Source organism: Salvelinus fontinalis, chromosome 2, assembly GCF_029448725.1.
Source record: "Salvelinus fontinalis isolate EN_2023a chromosome 2, ASM2944872v1, whole genome shotgun sequence".
NCBI lineage: Eukaryota > Metazoa > Chordata > Actinopteri > Salmoniformes > Salmonidae > Salvelinus > Salvelinus fontinalis.
The window spans coordinates 30,453,656-30,475,213 of NC_074666.1; the positions used below are offsets into that span (position 1 = coordinate 30,453,656).

At 43.1% G+C, this 21,558-nt stretch overlaps 1 protein-coding gene across 5 annotated transcripts in view; it reads right to left on the reverse strand.

Annotated features, from left to right (window-relative positions):
• Positions 1–6,553: 6,553 nt before the first annotated feature.
• Positions 6,554–21,558, reverse strand: part of LOC129816314 (platelet-activating factor acetylhydrolase IB subunit alpha2-like) — a 29,132-nt gene continuing 14,127 nt past the window's right edge. For all 5 annotated transcript variants that reach the window (XM_055870662.1, XM_055870653.1, XM_055870643.1 and 2 more), the window contains 3 exons: positions 20,132–20,248; positions 19,866–19,988; positions 6,554–9,403 (listed from right to left, as the gene is read on the reverse strand). In XM_055870662.1, the coding sequence (XP_055726637.1) occupies positions 9,125–9,403; positions 19,866–19,988; positions 20,132–20,248 (519 nt within the window). In that variant the 3' untranslated portion in view covers positions 6,554–9,124. The remainder of the gene's footprint in view (positions 9,404–19,865; positions 19,989–20,131; positions 20,249–21,558) is intronic.

Below are 21,558 nucleotides of genomic sequence, written 5' to 3' on the forward strand. Positions count from 1 at the left end.
GGGAAGAAAACATGAAGACAGAATAATCTGATAGAAGTTAACTATGAGTGGAGATATTTTTGTCTCTTACTTGTACTCGGTATATTCGGTTCTTTCCAGGTGGTCCAGGGGTCTTCACATGAGTGACGTACACCATGGCAGCAGCCTTGATGTGCTCCATCTGGGAGGGGGAATTGTTCTGCAGGGCCTTGGCCTGGGACTTAACATTCAATGTTTCACACAACCAAAAACATTTGAATCTAACACCAAACATTCATACTCAAACTTTAGAGTACAAAATGCCACTGTTCAACACAATAATAATCTTTAAATTACTTTTGATGAATATGATCCATATTTCAAATGGCAAACATTTAATTCTTACATTTCTTTCCAAGAACCTAATTTCAATAATAATATCTGCTGTCTTTCAGCAACTTTACACTTGGTCATTCAATTCCTCCATTTTCCAATGTTGGCTATATCCTATGCTTTCTTTATAAACCCCATACCTCCCTTCGAGAGTCTCAGTGAGGCTGGCTGTCTGTTACCTCGGGGTGGTGGTGCTCTTTAAGTGAGGCTGATGCACAGCACCAGGCAGCTTTTATAGGTCTCTGAGCAGGTGTGTGTGTGCTGTCTCAGACATGGACCTCCACCCCTTACAACTCAACTGGAGGAGCAAGTTCAAGGGTCAGAAACAAAGATATATTTTTTTACAAAGTACAGTTAGATGAGCAAACAGACAAATATACCTACATGTACAGTACCAGTCAAAAGTTTGGACACACCTCCTTATTCAAGGGTTTTTCTTTATTTTTACCATTTTCTACATTGTAGAATAATAGTGAAGACATAAACTATGAAATAAAACATATGGAATCATGTAGTAACCAAAAAATATATATTTTAGATTCTTCAAAGTAGCCACCCTTTGCCTTGATGACAGCTTTGCACACTCTTGGAATTCTCTCCACCTGGAATGGTTTTCCAACAGTCTTGAAGGAGTTCCCATATATGCTGAAAACTTGTTGGCTGCTTTTCCTTCATTCTGCGGTCCAACTCGTCTCAATTGGGTTGAGGTCGGGGGATTGTGGAAGCCAGGTCATCTGATGCAGCACTCCATCACTCTCCTTCTTGGTCAGCCTGGAGGTGTGTTGGATCATTGTCCTGTTGAAAAACAAATGATAGTCTCACTAAGCGCAAACCAGATGGGATGGTGTACAGTCGTGGCCAAAAGTTTTGAGAATGACACAAATATACATTTTCACAAAGTCTGCTGCCTCAGTTTGAATGGTGGCAATTTGAAAATACTCCAGAATGTTATGAAAAGTGATCAGATGAATTGCAATTAATTGCAAAGTCCCTCTTTGCCATGCAAATGAACTGAATCCCCCAAAAATACATTTCCACTACATTTCAGCCATGCCACAAAAGGACCAGCTGACATGTCAGTGATTCTCTCGTTAACACAGGTATGAGTGTTGACGAGGACAAGGCTGGAGATCACTCTGTCATGGTGATTGAGTTCGAATAACAGACTGGAAGCTTCAAAAGGAGGGTGGTGCTTGGAATCATTGTTCTTCCTCTGTCAGCCATGGTTACCTACAAGGAAACACGTGCCGTCATCATTGCTTTGCACAAAAAGGGCTTCACAGGCAAGGATATTGCTGCCAGTAAGATTGCACCTAAATCAACCATTTATCGGATCATCAAGAACTTCAAGGAGAGCGGTTCAATTGTTGTGAAGAAGGCTTCAGGGCGCCCAAGAAAGTCCAGCAAGCGCCAGGACCATCTCCCAAAGTTGATCTGGGGCACCACCAGTACAGAGCTTGCTCAAGAATGGCAGAAGGCAGTTGTGAGTGCATCTGCACGCACAGCGAGGCAAAGACTTTTGGAGGATGGCCTGGTGTCAAGAAGGGCAGCAAAGAAGCCACTTCTCTCCAGGATAAACATCAGTGACAGACAGTGACAGACAGTGATATTCTGCAAAAGGTACAGGGATTGGACTGCTGAGGACTGGGGTAAAGTCATTTTCTCTGACAAATCCCCTTTCCGATTGTTTGGGGCATCCGGAAAAAAGCTTGTCCGGAGAAGACAAGGTGAGCGCTACCATCAGTCCTGTGTCATGCCAACAGTAAAGCATCCTGAGACCATTCATGTGTGGGGTTGCTTCTCAGCCAAGTGAGTGGGCTCACTCACAATTTTGCCAAAGAACACAGCCATGAATAAAGAGTGGTACCAACACATCCTCTGAGAGCAACTTCTCGCAACCATCCAGGAACAGTTTGGTGAAGAACAATGCCTTTTCCAGCATGATGGAGCACCCTGCCATAAGGCAAAAGTGATAACTAAGTGGCTCTGGGAACAAAACATCGATATTTTGGGTCCATGGCCAGGAAACTCCCCAGACCTTAATCCCATTGAGAATTTTGGTCAATCCTCAAGAGGCGGGTGGACAAACAAAACCCCACAAATTCTGACAAACTCCAAGCATTGATTATGCAAGAATGGGCTGCCATCAGTCAGGATGTGGCCCAGAAGTTAATTGACAGCATGCCAAGGCGGATTGCAGAGGTCTTGAAAAAGAAGGGTCAACACTGCAAATATTGACTCTTTGCATCAACTTCATGTAATTGCCAATAAAAGCCTTTGACACATATGAAATTCTTGTAATTATACTTCAGTATTCCATAGTAATATCTGACAAAAATATCTAAAGACACTGAGGCAGCAGACTTTTGTAAAATTAATATTTGTGTAATTCTCAAAACTTTTGGCCACAACTGTATAGCTGCAGAATGCTGTGGTAGCCATGATGGTTAAGTGTGCCTTGAATTCTAAATAAATCACTGACAGTGTCACCAACAAAGCACTCCCACACCATCACACCTCCTCCTCCATGCTTCACGGTGAGGACTAGATCATCCGTTCACCTACTCCGTGTCTCACAAATACACAGCAGCTGGAACCAAAACTCTCATTTTGGACTCATCAGACCAAAGGACAGATTTCCACTGGTCTAATGTCCATTGCTCGCATTTCTTGGCCAAAGCAAGTCTCTTCTTCTTATTGGTGTTCTTTTAGTAGTTGTTTCTTTGCAGCAATTTGACCATGAAGGCCTGATTCACACAGTCTCCTCTGAACAGTTTATGGTGAGATGTGTCTTTTACTTGAACTCTGTGAAGCATTTATTTGTGATGCAATTTCTGAGGCTGGTAAATCTAATGAACTCATTCTCTGCAGCAGAGGTAACTGGGTCTTCCTTTCCTGTGGCAGTCCTCATGAGAGCCAGTTTCTTCATAGCGCTTGATGGTTTTTGCGACTGTACTTGAAGAAACTTTCAAAATGTTCCATATTGACTGACCTTCATGTCTTAATATTTGCAAAGTTTTAGACTGATCCAATGAACCATTGCATTGCTGTTCAAAATTTGGTATCAAGACTGCCCAAATGTGCCTAATTTGTTTATTAATAACTTTTCATGTTCAAAACTGTGCACTCTCCTCAAACAATAGCATGGTTTAGCATTCTTAGCATTCTTTCACTGTGATAATTTCTGTAAATTGGACAATGCAGTTAGATTAACAAGAATTTAAGCTTTCTGCCTATATCAGATATGTCTATGTCCTGGGAAATGTTATTGTTACTTACAACCTCATGCTAATCACATTAGCCTACGTTAGCTCAACCGTCCCGCAGGGGACCCCCTGATCCTGAAGAAGTTTTAAAGTAATGATGGACTGTTGTTTCTCTTTGCTTATTCGAGCTGTTCTTGCCATAATATGGACTTGGTCTTTTACCCAACAGGGCTATCTTCTGTATACCATCGCTACCTTGTCACAACTGATTGGCTCAAATGCATTAAGAAGGAAAGAAATTCCACACCTGTTATTTGAAATGTATTCCAGGTGACTGCCTCATGAAGCTTGTTGAGAGAATGCCAAGAGTGTGCAAAGCTGTCATCAAGGCAAAGGGTAGCTACTTTGAAGAATCTGAAATATAAATATATTTTGATTTGTTCAATACTTTTTTGGTTACTACATGATTCCCTATGTGTTATTTCATAGTTTTGATGTCTTTACTATTATTTTACAATGTAGAAAATAGTAAAAATAAAGAAAACCCCTTGAATGAGTAGGTGTGTCCAAACTTTTGACTGGTACTGTACATGCATGGGTTACTGGGTTTGCCTGATGTTATGTACTGGGGTTACTATCAATCTTCTGAATGTCAAAGTATTACAATTTGTCTGGAACGGCAGATGACACTTATCATCTATGTGTTGTTTCTGGCACGCAAAATCTTAGTACATAAATTGTATACATTAATACTGACATACTTTACGTATGTAACTGGATATATTCAATATCACTAAACATGCCCTAGATTTGGACGTCATGATAAACAATATTTATAGAGCTCCCAAACAGGATTGTGTCAAGGCACAGTACTGGGGAAGGGTACCAAAACATTTCTGCAGCATTGAAGGTCCTTAAGAAGACAGTGGCCTTCGTCATTCTTAAATGGAAGAAGTTTGGAGCCACCAAGACTCTTCCTAGAACAGTCTGCCCGGCCAAACTGAGCAATCGGGGGAGAAGAGCCTTGGTCAGGGAGGTGACCAAGAACCCGTTGGTCATTCTGACAGAGCTCCAGAGGTCCTCTGTGGAGATGGGAGAAACTTCCAGAAGGATAACCATCTCTGCAGCACTCCACCAGTCAGGCCTTTAAGGAAGTGGCCAGACGGAAGTTACTCCTCAGTAAAATGCTCATGACAGCCCGCTTGGAGTTTGACAAAAGGCACCTAAAGGACTCTCAGACCACGAGAAACAAGATTCTCTGGTCTGATGAAACCAAGATTGAACTCTTTGGCCTGAATGCCAAGCGTCACATCTGGAGGAAACCTGGCACCATCCCTACGGTGAAGCATGGTGGTGGCAGCATCATGCTGTGGGGAAGTTTTTCAGCGGCAGGGACTGGGAGACTAGTCAGGATCAAGGGAAAGACGAACGGAGCAAAGTACAGAGAGATCCTTGATGAAAACCTGCTCCAGAATGCTCAGGCCCTCAGACTGGGGCGAAGGTTAATGAGAAGGATGTGCTTGAAAGGATGCACATAACTCTGCAATACTGGGTTGTATTGGGGAGAGTCTCAGTCTTAATTCATTTTCCACACACAGTCGGTGCCTGTATTTAGTTTTCATGCTAGGGAGAAATCGAGAATCCACTCTCACATAGGTACATGGTTGCAAAGGGCATCAGTGTCTTAACAGCACGATTTGCCAAGGCAGGATACTCTGAGCGCAGCCCTATCCAGAAATCTGGCAGTTGCTTCTGATTAAATTACATTTTCACAGAACCGCTTGTTACAATTTCAATGAGGTATTCTTGTTCAGATATGGATCAGTAAGTGGACTGGAGGCAGGGCATGAAAGGGATAACGAATCCAGTTGTTAGTGTCGTCCGTTTCGGGAAAGTACATGTAATTGCGCACCCAGCTCACTCAGGTGCTTTGCTATATCACATTTGACATTATCTGTAAGTTTGAGTTCAATGATGGAAAGACTTGTGTGTTGTCCTCGTTATTGCAAACAGTGTCCTGCACATTGAATATAGTTGCAAAGTCCCTGTAATCCTAGATTCAGATCATTCAGGCAGTCACCCAGATAGGCCAGTCGTGTGAGAAACTCGTCATCATGCAAGCAGTCAGACAAGTGACAACCTTTATTTAACCAGCAAGTCAACTTTATGCCCGTCTCTCAAGTTATGAGATGGTACTTTTGCACATATAACACACTGTGGCTGAGGAAAGGCACTACTCCCAATATAAGTCAACCCCAAATCAATGTAGTTCTCATCATATTTGCGCCTTTCCGATTGTCAAACGTCCCTGTCGTTCGGGGCTTTCCCTGGTAAGGGGGCAGTAGCTCTTCGGTTGCATTAGATTTACAACTGTCAGTGTCCATGCTCACTGGGCTAGCAACAAATGTAGAATTACTGATGCTAGCATTGGATGTGCTCGTGGAAGCAGAACTTGTGTCGTCGACAGGTGCAGGTGTAGTACTGCTGGTCGTAGCAGTACTACCAGTAGAGCTGATGTGTCTCTGGACGCGGCCTTTTTTTCAAACCATTTATCGATTTTGTTAGCAAACGGAATGAGCTGCAGCTACGTTTGGCTACATACGGACGGTTTGTGGAATTCCCGAGAGAGTAACGGTTAATGTGATTGGATGTTAATTATTTGACTAGGCTACCTGTATTTGACACTGTGTCACTAGACGGTTTAATTTCATTTTTGGCAGTGAAACGAGGCTACTCAGGTGAGAAAAAAAGAAAAATCACCCAAAATGTATAGCCCTGTTGGAAAATCAAAATGAACTGTTTGAATGTGAATAACATTTTAATTTGGCGTACCCCAGTTTGGGAATAGCCGCTCTAGAGGTTAAATGGGACTCCCGCAAGTTAGTAATGCAGTGACTGAATCGCAGATAGGCTAGCTAATCACAAACCTTGATGATAAAATAACTTTTCTTCACACTTACACCTTAAAATCAAGTGAAATGAAGCAACACCACAAATTATGTACATTCATGGTCCTTTATTGGAACACTTAAGCATGTGAGAATAAGCCAAATATAGCGCAGTTTGCACCAAATACAGATACTCGCTAACGTTAATTACCTTACAAACACTACCACATCCGCAATACAAGGCCATCTATCCAAGCTTCACATATATGTATTATATACAAATGGGTCACTTCTAAACAGTCATACAACCAACCATAAGTGACACATACTGTACACACTTCTCACCCAAGCCAGTGTTGAAGGTTCACACACACACACACACACACACGCACACGCAGGCAGGCAGAGCACAAGAAGAATACGTGTAGAGCTTAAAGGACAATTTAGCTTTTTACAACCAAATCATAAAAAAATTAAAATGTATATGGCATGTCCAGACACTTGGTGATTTCACTTGTTTTTGAGAAACTTACCCCAACCAGCAATTCACTTCCTTATCCTCGATGTGCAGTACGGGGGCTCCAAAAAAACATGAACAAAGGCTCCAAAAACACCAAAATACATCCTTTTAAAAACAGAAAAGCTCTCAGTATAGTGATGCAGGTCTTTAGATGTTGTACACATGAAAGACAACTCGAGTGATATCTCTCCGCCCATTCTAGCAACAGGCTACATGGGAAATGAAACAGCTGGATAGGGGCTTGACGGCTTGAGTAGCACAAAATGAAATATAAAGTTGCGCATAAAGTTCAAAAGACCTGCATCACTATACTGAGAGCGTTTCCATTTATAAAAGGACGTATTTGGGCGTTTTTGGAGCATTTGTTCAGAGCCCCAGTACTGCAGGACGAGGAAATGATGGCTGGGGTAAGTTTCTCAAAAACGAGTGAAATAGCAAAAGAAAAAAAAGTGTTTAAACCCTTCTATAAATTTGCCATCTACATCAAAACAGAGATTTGGTTGAAAAAAAAAAGAGCTACATTTCCTTAAAGACAGTAGCTAGTAACATGAGAGCAAGAGGACCTCAGAAACCACTTCAGTTCAACTGCACCAGGAAGAGACAAAACAGGGTTGTGACCTGTGGTTGGGTTTTAGTGTAGTAGTAGACTATAAAATCTATGTAATTCTATGTCAGAAGATTTATCATGATGCTACTGTTTAAGACGTCCTGCGACAATGTCATATGTTAGGAGGCAGGTGGTAGTGTGGACAGGGATGGGTCGGAGTTCTGTATGCTACACACAACGAGACAAAATAGGGACAGAAATTAAGAGTAGGCGAGAGACAGAGTAAGCAGGTATTGGAGTCTGTAGGAGAGTGTAGTTTCCTATGTGTAAGAAAGGGAGAGAAAGCCGATGTGTGTGTGTGTGTGTGTGTGTGTGTGTGTGTGTGTGTGTGTGTGTGGCAAGTATGGGAGGATAGCTGGACTTCACTGTTCACTGTTTCAAGGCACAGAGTGAGGGAGGGAGGAGAGAAGATTAAACTTGGTACTCGGATGGCGGTTTAAAGCTTTTAAAGGGCTGTTGGTTTAGACTGTGGCATATGGAGCCAACTCAAACAGATTTCTGAGAGGGAATATATAGGAGTGTTTATTACTGTGCTGTTAAGCTGTGCCCAAGTAGGAAGCTAATTTACATTTCAATTGGCAAAGCTGACATTTTAGAGTCTACTACAGTGTCTGTGTCTCTCTTCTCTCAGAGTCTATGCATGTATGCCATTAGCCTCTTTATACAGCTTGTGCAGGTGTCCGATCTCTCTCTATCCTCTGTTGCTGCTATAGCGCGTACGATGTCTCTGGAAGTATTGTTGTCTCGCTCTCTTTCACTTCTCCACACCGTCAACTCTGTCTCCCTGCACACATGCACATGAACCCATGCACTCCCCCTCCTCTCCTGCACTTCCAGTTCCACTCATATGTGTGCCCATTCTCTTTGCTTGGCCCAGCAAGTGACATCTTGATCTGACCCCATCTCAATAGACAGGAGCATGCCTCATCCCTGACTACCAGCCCCCCCCCCCCCCCCCCCCCCCCGTTCCCTGTAGAGGTAGAAGTTGCCAGAGATCTTGCACCTAACAACAGACCTAAGACCAAATCAGATCTAGGATATATCTAGGACCAGATCAGATCTAGCAACAGATCAGATCTAGGACCAGATCCTGGATTAGTGGTTTTAGTCAAATTCCAGCTACTCCCCAGCAGAGTGAATGAGTGAGGCATGCCCCTGGCTGTGTGGGTGTGTGGCCCTCAGAGCAGCGAGGCCCTCAGAGCAGCGAGGCCCTCAGAGCAGCGAGGCCCTCAGAGCAGCGAGGCCCTCAGAGCAGCGAGGCCCTCAGAGCAGCGAGGCCCTCAGAGCAGCGAGGCCCTCAGAGCAGCGAGGCCCTCAGAGCAGCGAGGCCCTCAGAGCAGCGAGGCCCTCAGAGCAGCGAGGCCCTCAGAGCAGCGAGGCCCTCAGAGCAGCGAGGCCCTCAGAGCAGCGAGGCCCTCAGAGCAGCGAGGCCCTCAGAGCAGCGAGGCCCTCAGAGCAGCGAGGCCCTCAGAGCAGCGAGGCCCTCAGAGCAGCGAGGCCCTCAGAGCAGCGAGGCCCTCAGAGCAGCGAGGCCCTCAGAGCAGCGAGGCCCTCAGAGCAGCGAGGCCCTCTTCTCCTCAGGCGTCTCCTCCAGTATCTGCCGCAGCAGGTCAATGAGGGGCTTGGCGATGGCCCGGTAGCCCGCCGCTGTCAGGTGCAGGAAGTCAAACATGTCCCTGGTGGAGATGGTCCCGTCAGAGTGCACGAAGCCCGCCCCCACATCCAGGAACTGGGTCTGGCCCAGCCGTGGCAGCCAGGAACGCAGGAAGCTGTTCACCGCCACGTTCTTCTCCCGCAGTGGGTTGGGCCACTCGCCCCGTGCCAACAGACCCTGAAACAGACAGGAGAGGTTAGTTATTACTGGGAGCTAAGGACACATCTGTAAATGCATGCATCCTCATATACATGATCATATCAGACCTGGGTTCAAATACATATGTATTTGAGTAACTGGTATTTTTTTTTAAACAAAAAAAATAATTCTCTGTGTGAGTATTTTTAAATATACAGCCCCCAAAAAATACTTTTACTTGAGAAATTGTATTTGAATTCCATCATTCTGAAGTTGTATTAGGATATTGCATTTTTATTTAATATTTTTGAATTTGTAATGCACAAATTGAATCATTGAATTAATAAATTGAACTTTTTCATTATTTGAAACTGAATTGAATGAATATTGCTCCCAATCGTTGCTGGATCGAATCCCCGAGCTGACAAGGTAAAAATCTGTCGTGCTGCCCCTGAACAAGGCAGTGTTCAGGGGCACTGTTCCCCGTTAGGCCGTCATTGTAAATAAGAATTTGTTCTTAACTGACTTGCCTAGTTAAATAAAGGTTCAATAAAAATGTTATTGTCGATGAGCATATTCCCTTAAACACTGGAGCTAGACAAAGTTATACATTCATAATAGAGATGCTGTCTGGGCCAAAACTAGCTTTACAGACTCAAGCCCAGATTGGCAATCATTTAGGAGATTGAGAAATCTGTGTAAAACTAGTAAGAAAAGCCAAATCTGATTATTTTGTTAACGCACTGATTGTGCAGGGAATCTGGCCAAGAACTGGAAAAGCATTCTTCTCTGTAGCTCTTCTTCTCTTCCCCATCAAATTCATCTCTCAAATCAAATCAAACTTTATGTCACATGCGCCAAATACAACAGGTAGACCTTACATGTTAAATGCTTACTAACAAACCCTTAACCAACAATGCAGTTAAGAAAAATAAGAGTTAAGAAAATATTTACTAAATAAACTAAAAAAATTTAAAAAGTTGCACAATAAAATAACAATAGCGAGGCTATATATACAGGTAGTACTGGTACCGAGTCAATGTGCAGGGGTACAGGTTAGTCGAGGTAATTGAGGTAATACGTACATGTATAGTACCAGTCAAAAGTTTGGACACCTACTCATTCAAGGGTTTTTCTTTATTTTGACTATTTTCTACATTGTAGAATAATAGTGAAGACATCAAAACTATGAAATAACACATAGGGAATCATGTAGTAACCAAACAATTGTTAAATCAAAATGCATTTTATATTCTTGATGACAGCTTTGCACACTCTTGGTATTCTCTCAACCAACTTCACCTGGAATACTTTTCCAACAGTCTTGAAGGAGTTCCCACATATGCTGACCACTTGTTGGCTGCTTTTCCTTCACTCTGCGGTCCAACTTATCCCAAACCATCTCAATTGGGTTGAGGTCGGGTGACTGTGGAGGCCAGGTCATCTGACCCAGAACTCCATAATTTCCTTCTTGGTCGAATATCCCTTACACAGCCTGGAGGTCTGTTAAAAAACAAATGATAGTGGGACTAAGTGCAAACCAGATGCTTATTGCTGCAGAATGCTGTGGTAGCCATGCTGGTTAAGTGTGCCTTGAATACTAAATAAATCACTGACAGTCATCAGCAAAGCACCCCCACACCATCACTCCTCCTCCTCCATGCTTCATGGTGGGAACCACAGATGCAGAGATCATCCAGTCACCTACACAAAGACACGGTTGGAACCAAAAATCTCAAATTTGGACTCCAGTCTAATGTCCATTGCACGTGTTTCTTGGCCCAAGCAAGTCTCCTCTTCTTATTGTTGTCCTTTAGTAGTGGTTTCTTTGCAGCAATTTGACCATGAAGGCCTGATTCACACTGTCTCCTCTGAACATTTGACGTTGAGATGTGTCTGTTACTTGAACTATGTGAAGCATTTATTTGGGCTTCAATTTCTGAGGCTGGTAAATCTAATGAACTTATCCTCTGCAGCAGAGGCAACTCTGGGTCTTCCTTTCCTGTGGCGGTCCTCATGAGAGCCAGTTTCATCATAGCGCTTGATGGTTTCTGCACTTGAATAAACGTTCAAAGTTCTTGACATTTTCCGGATTGACTGACCTTAATTTCTTAAAAAGTAATGATGGACTGTCATTTCTCTTTGCTTAGTTGAGCTGTTCTTGCCATTATATGGACATGGTATTTTACCCAACAGGGCTATCATTTGTATACCAAAGCTACCTTGTCACAACACAACTGATTGGCTCAAACACATTAAGGAAAGAAATTCCACAAATGAACTTAACAAGGCACACCTGTTAATTGAAATGCATTCCAGGTGACTACCTCATGAAGCTTGTTGAGAGAATGCCATGAGTGTTCAAAGCTGTCATCAAAGCATATGGTGGCTACTTGAAGAATCCCAAATATAAAATATATTTTAAATTGTTTAACACTGTTGTCATTACTACATGATTCCATGTGTTACATTTTTTAGTTTTGATGTCTTCACTTATTCTACAATGTACAAAACAGTAAAACGAATAAAAACCCTGGAATGAGTTGGTGTGTTGAAACTTTTCATTGATACTGAAGGTTTGGGGTAAAGTGACTATGCATAGATAATAAACAGCGAGTAGCAGCAGCATAAAAAAAAAGTGAGCAGGGGCAGGTCAATGCAAGTAGTCCAGGTAGTAATTTGATTAGCTGTTCAGCAGTCTTATGGCTTGGGGGTAGAAGCTGTTAAGGAGCCTTTTGGACCTAGACTTGGCGCTCCGGTACTGCTTGCCGTGCGGTAGCAGAGAGAACAGTCTATAATTAGGATGGCCTTCCTCTGACACCACCTGGTATTGAGGTCCTGGATGGCAGGAAGCTTGGCCCCAGTGATTTACAGGGCCATACGCACTACCCTCTGTAACGACTTGCGGTCAAATGCGAGCAGTTGCCATACCAGGCGGTGATGCAACTAGTCGGGAAAGGAAAAGGGGGATACCTAGTCAGTTGTACAACTGAATTCAATCAACTGAAATGTGTCTTCCTCATTTAACCCAACCCCTCTGAATCAGTTGCTCTCGATGGTGCAGCTGTATAACTTTTGGAGGATCTAAAGACCCATGCCAAATCTTTTCAGTCTCCTGAGGGGGAATAGGCGTTGTCGTGCCCTCTTCACGACTGTCTTGGTGTGATTGAAACATGATAGTTTGTTGGTGATGTGGACACCAAGGAACTTGAAGGTCTCAACCTGCTCCACTACACCCCTGTCAAGGAGAATATGGGCGTGCTCAGCCCTCCTTTTCCTGTAGTCCACGATCATCTCCTTTGTCTTGATGAGGGAGAGGTTGTTGTCCTGGCACCACACCGCTAGGTCTCCGACCTCCTTCCTATAGGCGGTCTCATTGTTGTCGGTGATCAGGCCTACCACCGTTGCAAACTTAAATGATGGTGTTTGAGTCGTGCTTGGCCACGCAGTCGTGGGTGAACAGGGAGTACAGGAGGGGACTAAGCACGCACCCCTGAGGGCCCCTGTGTTGAGGATCAGTGTGGCAGATGTGTTGTTGCCTACCATTACCACCTGGGGGCAGCTCATAAGGAAGTCCAGGATCCAGTTGCAGAGGGAGGTGTTTAGTCCCAGGGACCTTAGCTTAGTGATGAGCTTTGAGGACACTATGGTGTTGAACGCTGAGCTCTAGTCAATGAACAGCATTCTCACATAGGTGTTCCTTTTATCCAGGTGGGAAAGGGCAGTGTGGAGTGCAATAGAGATTGCGTCATCTGTGGATCTGTTGGGGCGGTATGCAAATTGGAGTGGAGCTATCACCATTACTGATAAAATTGATGTAATTAATGCATTTAAATCACCATTTTATTTCTGTGGGCTATATTTTTGACTCAGTTTCTAAGCCAACTCACATTAAGTGTAGTCTGCATATTAATGGAGATAATTTGTTGATTGATAATGTAAATGTTGATCTGGGGTTTTCTTTCAGACAATTCTCTGTTAAGGAAGTCCTTGATGCCTTGCTAGTATGAGACATTAATACATCTAAAGGGGCAGATCATTTGGAACCTGGTCTGCTAAAATGTGCAGCGACCCTCATTGCTGCCTCAGTCTTCAGGAATTATTTCTAAAGTATGGTAATCTGCGTATGTATTGCCACTCCATAAGGGTGGTGATAGTAGTCATCTTGACAATTACTTGTCTAGCTTCCTTGTCTAGCAAAGATTCTTGAGTCGTTGATAAATGTGCAATCTTTTGACTGAGAAATGTATTTTAAATGTAAATCAATCAGGGTTTAGACCATGGCATAGCACTATTACAGCCACCACATTAGTTGTGAATGACCTTGTCAATGCATTGAATGCTAAAATTAGTTGTGCTGCTTTGTTTATAGATCTGTCTAAGACCTATCACACATATTGATCATGGTATTGTGTTGAAGAAACTGTCAAAGTCTCATAAAAGTATCTTAGTTGGGTTACATCTTCACTCCTTGAATGGTTCTGTAATAGAACATGTCCCTGTATACAAATACCTTGGTATTTGGATGGACAAGGATCTATAATTTAAGAAGCATACAAATTAGCTTGTTATGAAGTGCAACTGACTACTCTAAAATCCCTTGATTCTGTTAATCATAGCACACTTTGTTTTATTACATCTGACAGTTTTAATACTCATCACTGCATCCTTTAACAAAAATGTGTCTGGACCTCTTTAAAGACACTTCATTACTCTCTTTTTGTTTATAAAGCCCTACTCCACAAGCTTCCAATATACTTAACATCTTGGTTGAAATTTAGAGTTTCAGGTTATAATACAAGGTCAGAATCATAAAACACGGGACGAGATGTTAAAACTGTCCATTGTGCCAATAGATGGTATGCACTCACATGAGATTTGCTGTGATGTTGACAGAGTGGCATGGGAGGTTTATTTCTTAGACTGGGTTAAGATGTCAATTTTGGGACACATCCTCAGTAGTGTGCCTTCGAATCAGTGGGTGTTTCGGCCTTTAATCACTAAACACCCTCAAAGGTGGCCAGCTAAAGGGTGATCAAGCCTTAGCTTGTGTCCCATGCCCAATTAAGATTTCCCACGGGACTATGCAAGGCAGGGGCGTCCTCTTCCCTGAGCCAGCCCTACAGCTGACTGCATACCTCATATGTCCTCCTCAAGTTGGAGGGATCTGAATTGGGTTCTCAGGTGGGGGTGGGGGGTCATGAAGTTATAGCCCAGCAAGGGTCCTTCCGTTTGATCCAGATCCACTGGCTGCCTCTTTCAGCTGCTTGAGAAACTGCTCTGACGGTCTGCCGCAGAGCCTGTCCATGGATTCCAAGTTCTTTCAACAACCTGATGGTGGAAGAAGCCACAAATCCTTTGCATCCCACTTCAACTGGCCAGACTTTTGCATTCCAGCCACGCTGAGTTGCGTCTGCTGCCAACTCTGTGTAACGCAGTTTCTTACGCTCGTAGGCCTCTTCAACAGAGTTTTCCCACGGGACTTTGAGCTCTATGATGTACACAGCCTTTCGTGAAGGGGACCAGAGTACCATGTCTGGCCTAAGGTTGGTAGAAGCAAATCTCAGGTGAAAAAATGAGTTGCTGGCCAATATCGACAAGCATCTTCCAGTCCCGGGCCGTGGCTAGGTGTCCAGTTTCTGGCTTCGTAGGAGGATGCTTGGGCCTTTTCTGTCCCTCCCGGATCAATGTTGTTGTTTTGACTGGATTGCTTGTTTTTGGAGGTAATGAATTGGTTGCACTCCTCTTGGTCTCAAGTGCTGCAGCCAGGCTCTTGAGGACCTGATTGTGCCTCCAGGTGTAGCGGCCTTGTGAGAGGCTGGTCTTGCAACCTGCCATTATATGCCTGAGAGTCGCTGGAGCTGGGCAGAGGGGGCAGGTCGGGTACTCGCCATACCATTGATGTAGGTTTTTTGGTGATGGAAGCATATCATAAACAGCTCTTATGATGAAGCTGATGTTGCTTGCCTCCATTTGCCAAAGCTCACTCCAGTTGATCTTTCTCCTCTCCAGGCCTTCCCACCGTGTCCATTGCCCTTGTTTAGCAAGAGAGACAGCCTTTGCACTTCTTGCAGTCTCCTCCTGTCTGCGCACCTCCTTGACCACCAGCTTCCTGCGTTCAGATGTTGTTGCCTTATGGAACGTTGGTTTGCTTGCTGCCAGGCCAAAGCCTCCTCTTCCATGCTGGATATTCCCCACAATGTCTTGGCGTCTCAGGGCTGATGTTGCTTGCTGCACAGCCTTGGATGATGTCCATTTCCGTCCAGTTTGTAGGGGAGGTGCAGCCTTGCTAATGGTCTGGTCTTTGGAGTCCTTCAATGTCATCTGAAGTCTTACTTTAGAGCACTTGTACTCCTCTGTTAGACTTGTAAGAGGTAGTTCAAGGACCCCTTTGCCATAGAGGCTGATGTTACTCAGGCATCGTGGGACACACAGCCATTTCTTTACGTATGAGGTAATGGTTCGCTCCATCTTCTCCACTGTTGTTATTGGGACCTCAGACGGTGAGTGGCCACATTACCCGGGGGAGAAGTTCAAACTGTAGGCACCAAAGCTTGAGCTTCCCAGGCAGTAGGGTCTTGTTGGTGTTCTCAAGACCGTCGGCGATGTCCTGCCTTACTTGCTGCACTTGATCTTTATCCCGGAGGCTTTCGTTGTACCATCTACCCAGGCTCTTGACGGGTTGCTCAGACAGGTCATCTTCAATGCAGAACCTCACATCTTTAAGCTGTCCCTTGACTATGGAGATGCTTCGAGATTTGCTTGGCTTGATTTTCATCCGGGCCCACTTGATGTTATCCTGCAGTTTTGCAAGTAGCCGCCTGGTGCATGCTGCAGTGGTGGTCAGTGTAGTCATGTCATCCATGTATGCTCGGATAGGTGGGAGACGGAGCCCTTCCTTAGTTCTCTCACCGCCGACCACCCATCTCGATGCCTTGATGATGACTTCCATGGCCATAGTGAAGGCCAGAGGTGAAATTGTACAGCCTGCCATTATGCCTACTTCCAAGCGCTGCCATGTTGTTGTGAAACATAATTGCAGGTCTTGGAAATAGGCCTTTACCAGTGTAGTGATGGGTTCTGGTACGTGAAAAATAGGGTTGGTTAACGATGATGACTCCCTTGGTAACCACAGAGTTCGGAAGATCTACTTTTTCATATCAGGCACCTCGTGTGGAATAGTCACTTCCTTTGAATGATTTGGTGTCCCTGGATAAATTTAGGAAACTGGTTAAGGATTAAAAAAAAAAAAAAAAATATTTGATTATAATGGCTAATGTGTATGTATATAATTGTTTGTGTGCTGATGTGACTCTTGTTCCCAGGGCACATTTGTGAATGAGACCTAAGTCTCAATGTGTCTCCCTGGTTAAATGAATACAGGGGTCAAAATCAAATAGCTAAATGATCCTTGGTATGACCATCTTAAAAGAACTCCATATCTTAGCTTAGTAGAAACCCAGCCCCGGGCCCTTAGACTCTAGCGCAGGGATGGGCAACTGGCAGCCCACACCTCTTTGAAGGGACACGGATCAATTCCCCTCCATTTTTTAGATTGCTAAATTAGTTTAGTTGCCAAATATCTAAACTTGTTATCATGGTCAAATTACCAGCAGTGGGACCCCCATTGATTTTGGTTGTTAGTCTCAGTCATATATCATTTTAAAAACTGCAAATATCTCTCCAATTGAAAGAAAATAACTGTAAAACATCTAATTTTCCTTTCCGCAACATAGCAAAATAAGTAAAATGGCATTACATTAGTTATACAATTGCTAAATCTTCTCTGCCCCATGGCAAAATGTATAGAATTGCAGGAAACTTGCTTCGAAACTGCAACATTTTCTCTACACCCCATGGCAAAATGTGTACAAATGCACAAAATGTACTCTAAAACGTAAAAATGTTCTCTTCCCTGTCAAGACTGTGTGGGGTATGGATGTCGGTAAGCAGACCAGCGAGCAACTGCGGACCCTCTAGAGTTCGGAATTTTTGGTGACCCCCATCCCCATCAAACTTGCCCATCCCTGCTCTAGGAGGTTAACATGTGAACATCTGTTCTGTTTAGAGATCCATTTCATAATATGAAAGTGTCCATCACACAACTAGTTTGATTTAAAAAGGTATCTTTAATTTATATATCAAGATCATTTGGGCTATTTACTTCATTTTTCTTTTTTAATAAAATATATAATTTAAAAAACAAATATAATGGTGCCAATTCATATCTTGCAGGAAAATACTTTAATCTCAAGAGAAGACAGCTTAAATGTTAAAAAAGGTTTAATGTTCTCATGATCATACAGGTCTTTGCCTAGACAATATCCAAAACAACTAACACACTGAATTCATACATTTTCAGAAACTGTAAACAAAATAATAATTTTGCTGTTTTCCGAACGGAATCAAGGCAATAGAATGTACCAGAGGCCACCAAAACACAGCTTGTTTGGCAAAAATGTCTTAACCCACTCTTTTTTCTATGGTGCATCCGGAAAGTATTCAGACCCCTTGACTTTTCCCACATTTTGTTACGTTACAGTCTTATTCTAAAATGGATTAAATAAATGTTTTTCCTCATCAATCTACACACAATACCAAATAATGACAAAGTGAAAACAGGTTTGTAGAAACTTTTGAAAATGTATACAAAATTAAAAACAGAAATACCTTATTTACATAAGTATTCAGACCCTTTGCTATGAGACTCAAAATTGAGCTCAGGTGCATCCAGTTTCCATTGATCATCATTGAGATGTTGCTACAACTTGATTGGAGTCCACCTGTGGTAAATTAAATTGATTGGACATGATTTGCAAAGGCACACACCTGTCTATATAAGGACCCACAGTTGACAATGCATGTCAGAGCAAAAGCCAAGCCATGTCGTTGAAGGAAGTGTCCGTAGAGCTCAGAGACAGGATTGCGTCGAGGCACATATCTGGGGAAGGGTACCAATTTCTGCAGCATTGAAGGTCCCCCGGAACACAGTAGCCTTCGTCATTTTTAAATAGAAGAAGTTTGGAACCACCAAGACTCTTCCTAGAGCTGGTCGCCCGGCCAAACTGAACAATCAGGGAAGAAGGACATTGGTCAGGGAGGTGTCCAAAACCTGATGGTCACTGACAGAGCTCCTGAGTTCCTCGGTGGAGATGAGAGAACCTTCCAGAAAGACAACCATCTCTGCAGCACTCCACCAATCAGGCTTCTATGGTAGAGTGGCCAGACAGAAGCCTCTCCTCAGTAAAAGGCATATGACAGCCTGCTTGGAGTTTGCCAAACGGAACCTAAAGGACTGTCAGACAATGAGAAACAAGATTACCTGGTCTGATGAAATCAAGATTGAACTCTTTGGCCTGAATGCCAAGCATCATGTATGGAGAAAACCTGGCACCATCCCTAAGGTGAAGCAGGGTGGTGGCAGCAACATGCTGTGGGGAAGTTTTTCAGTGGCAGGGACGGGAGACTAGTCAGGATCGAGGGAAAGATGAATGGAGCAAAGTACAGAGAGATCCTTGATGAAGTCCTGAGCGCTCAGGAGCAGGTTCTCAGACTGAGGCGAAGGATAACCTTCCAACAGGACAACGACCCTAAGCACACAGCCAAGACAACGCAGGAGTGGCTTCGAGACAAGTCTCTGAATGTTCTAGAGTGGCCCAGCCGCTTGAACCCGATTGAATATCTCTGGAGACCTGAAAATAGCTGTGCAGCGATGCTCCCCAACCAACCTAACCGATCTTGAAAGGATCTGCAGAGAATGGGAGAAACTCCCCAAAAACAGGTGTGCCAAGCTTGTAGTGTCATACTCACAGCTGTAAACGCTGACAAAGGTACTTCAACAAAGTACTGAGTTAAAGGGTCTGAATACTTATATAAATGTACCATTTCAGTTTATGTATTTATACATTTGTATCGGGTATTGTGTGTAGATTGAGGGAAAAAATACATTAATACATTTTAGAATAAGGCTGTAACGTAACAAAATATGGAAAAAGCCAAGGGGTCTGAATACTTTCCAAATGCACTGTATTTGGCTGGCTACTCCATGTGCATGTGTAAAACACTGTGTTCACTCAATTCAGTTTCAAATCATGCAATCAACGATTCAATTAAAAAATATTACATCCCAATTCAATATCCTAACACAAATTCAAAATTATGGAATTCAAATACAAGCTCTGTTGGCAATGAGATCACTCCATATTTTAAAATACTTTCAAAGTGTATTTCCAAATACATTAAAATATTCAACTACTTGTCTTTTAAATAAAACATATCTGAATACTTACTTTGTATGTACAGTATGTGAAAGTAATTGAGATATTTGAAATAGTATCGGAACCCAGGTCTGGCTCATATAGTACAGTATTGACACTGAGGTGATAAAGCAAATCAAATTACCAAAGGGACAATTACACTTTCTGAATCTAAATGCAAACCCTGCATGAGATTGCATAATGGTACACTCCACTGTACACAAAAAACAAAAACTTTCACTTACCAGAACAACAACCTTAGTCTTAGGAAGACGGGAGGTGAGCAGTTGTGCAATGGCAAGGATTCCCCCTGCAACTTGCTCTGCCGAATGCTCATGATTGTTGGTTCCTACCCACACCACCGTCACCTGGAGGGGACCAACAAGGTATTGATTAGTTTAATCAGATGTTATAGTTCTGATCTGGATGAAAAGCACTCCAGGACCACAACTGTCCACCTGTGCTGTGCCCTTTCCTCTCTCAGAGCCTGTGCTGGCCCATTGAGTCTCACCTTAGGCCCAATGTTGTCCAGTTCTCCATTCTGCAGCCTCCACAGCACATTACAGGTGGTGTCTCCCCCGATGCCAAAGTTGAGCGCGTGCAGAGGAGAGAAGAGCTCCCGCCAGATCTGTGGAGTGAGTGATGTAGCAGGTTGAGATCCAGGACAAGGATTAGTGTAAAATACCAGTGTCATAGCAAAAGGTAAACAACTAACACATGCACAGAGGTCCACACATACACAGTATTATAACTGATATAATGCACAGCAACATGTATTACACACACACACACACACACACACCAGGGCTTCCGTTGTGGTGCTGGACAGTTGACCTGAAGCATTCTAATTTAACAGACATTTAAGAAATTTACCGGACCCATATGCATTGGGTGCATAACCGGATTAGGGCATCCACCTACAGTGCTCAGAATGACAGCAATCACATTTAGTTCATGGTAATTAATCTTAACAGAACATAAAACTCAAGGATGCAATGGCGTCCGTCCTTACCGAATGCACAATTTGAAGATGTCCATATTTACTTTTCCGAACAGCAAAATCACCAGCCTATGCCAATCTACTATGCACCAAAGTAGAAAAGTTAACCTATTCTATTGGTCAGCTTGTCGTTCTGTGCAAGAAAGAAATAGCCTATTCCAAACACACACTGGGAAAGTTGTGGGACGGTAGATCCCAAATTCAAACAACCTGTAGGCCTAGGCAAGAGTCAAAATAATGTAAACGCAATGAGGCTCATGCAACAGATCAGAATGTTTAGCTTAAAATGTTGGTAAACTATTATTTTTTCACATTATGAGCGCAGAAATGCGCACATGGCAGTAGGCTACATGCGACTGTTCTTTCCCAAATGCAATTAGCGGGAAAACATTGTCAAAAGCGCGCCGCACATTTGAGTGGTTTCATGAGACAAATTAAAATATCCATTACAAATTTTGAAAGAGGGGAGATCTAAAGATGCAAGAACTAGCATGAGTTGCTAATATGACTAGGATTGTGCATTTGGCTACTGGACAATGAAAGAAAGTTGATTTGAAAACCAATAGAACATGACAGAAATAGGTTACTGTTTTAAATGGCATATGGAAGTCTATAAAATAACTGCCTGCACGTTTGGTTGGATTTTGGCTAAGCTACTTTGAAGCAAGGTAAGACATGCCTCATTATATGCAGTAAAACATTCAGGTTTCAAACAACTATGTATACATTTTCAAAATGGATAAGCCTACTGACTCCAGCTCATTGCAAAGTGGTGTGTGACCTGCTGAGGCTTGCCTAGTTGCCTATGTACTTGAATGGCAAACTCGCTTTAATTACCAGTTGAGAAATAAAAATTAGCTCTTTTTAATCTTGGCCATCGTTTTTAACATGCGATTGCATTAAGAATTGTAGTGCAATGATTGGGTAGGTTTCACTCC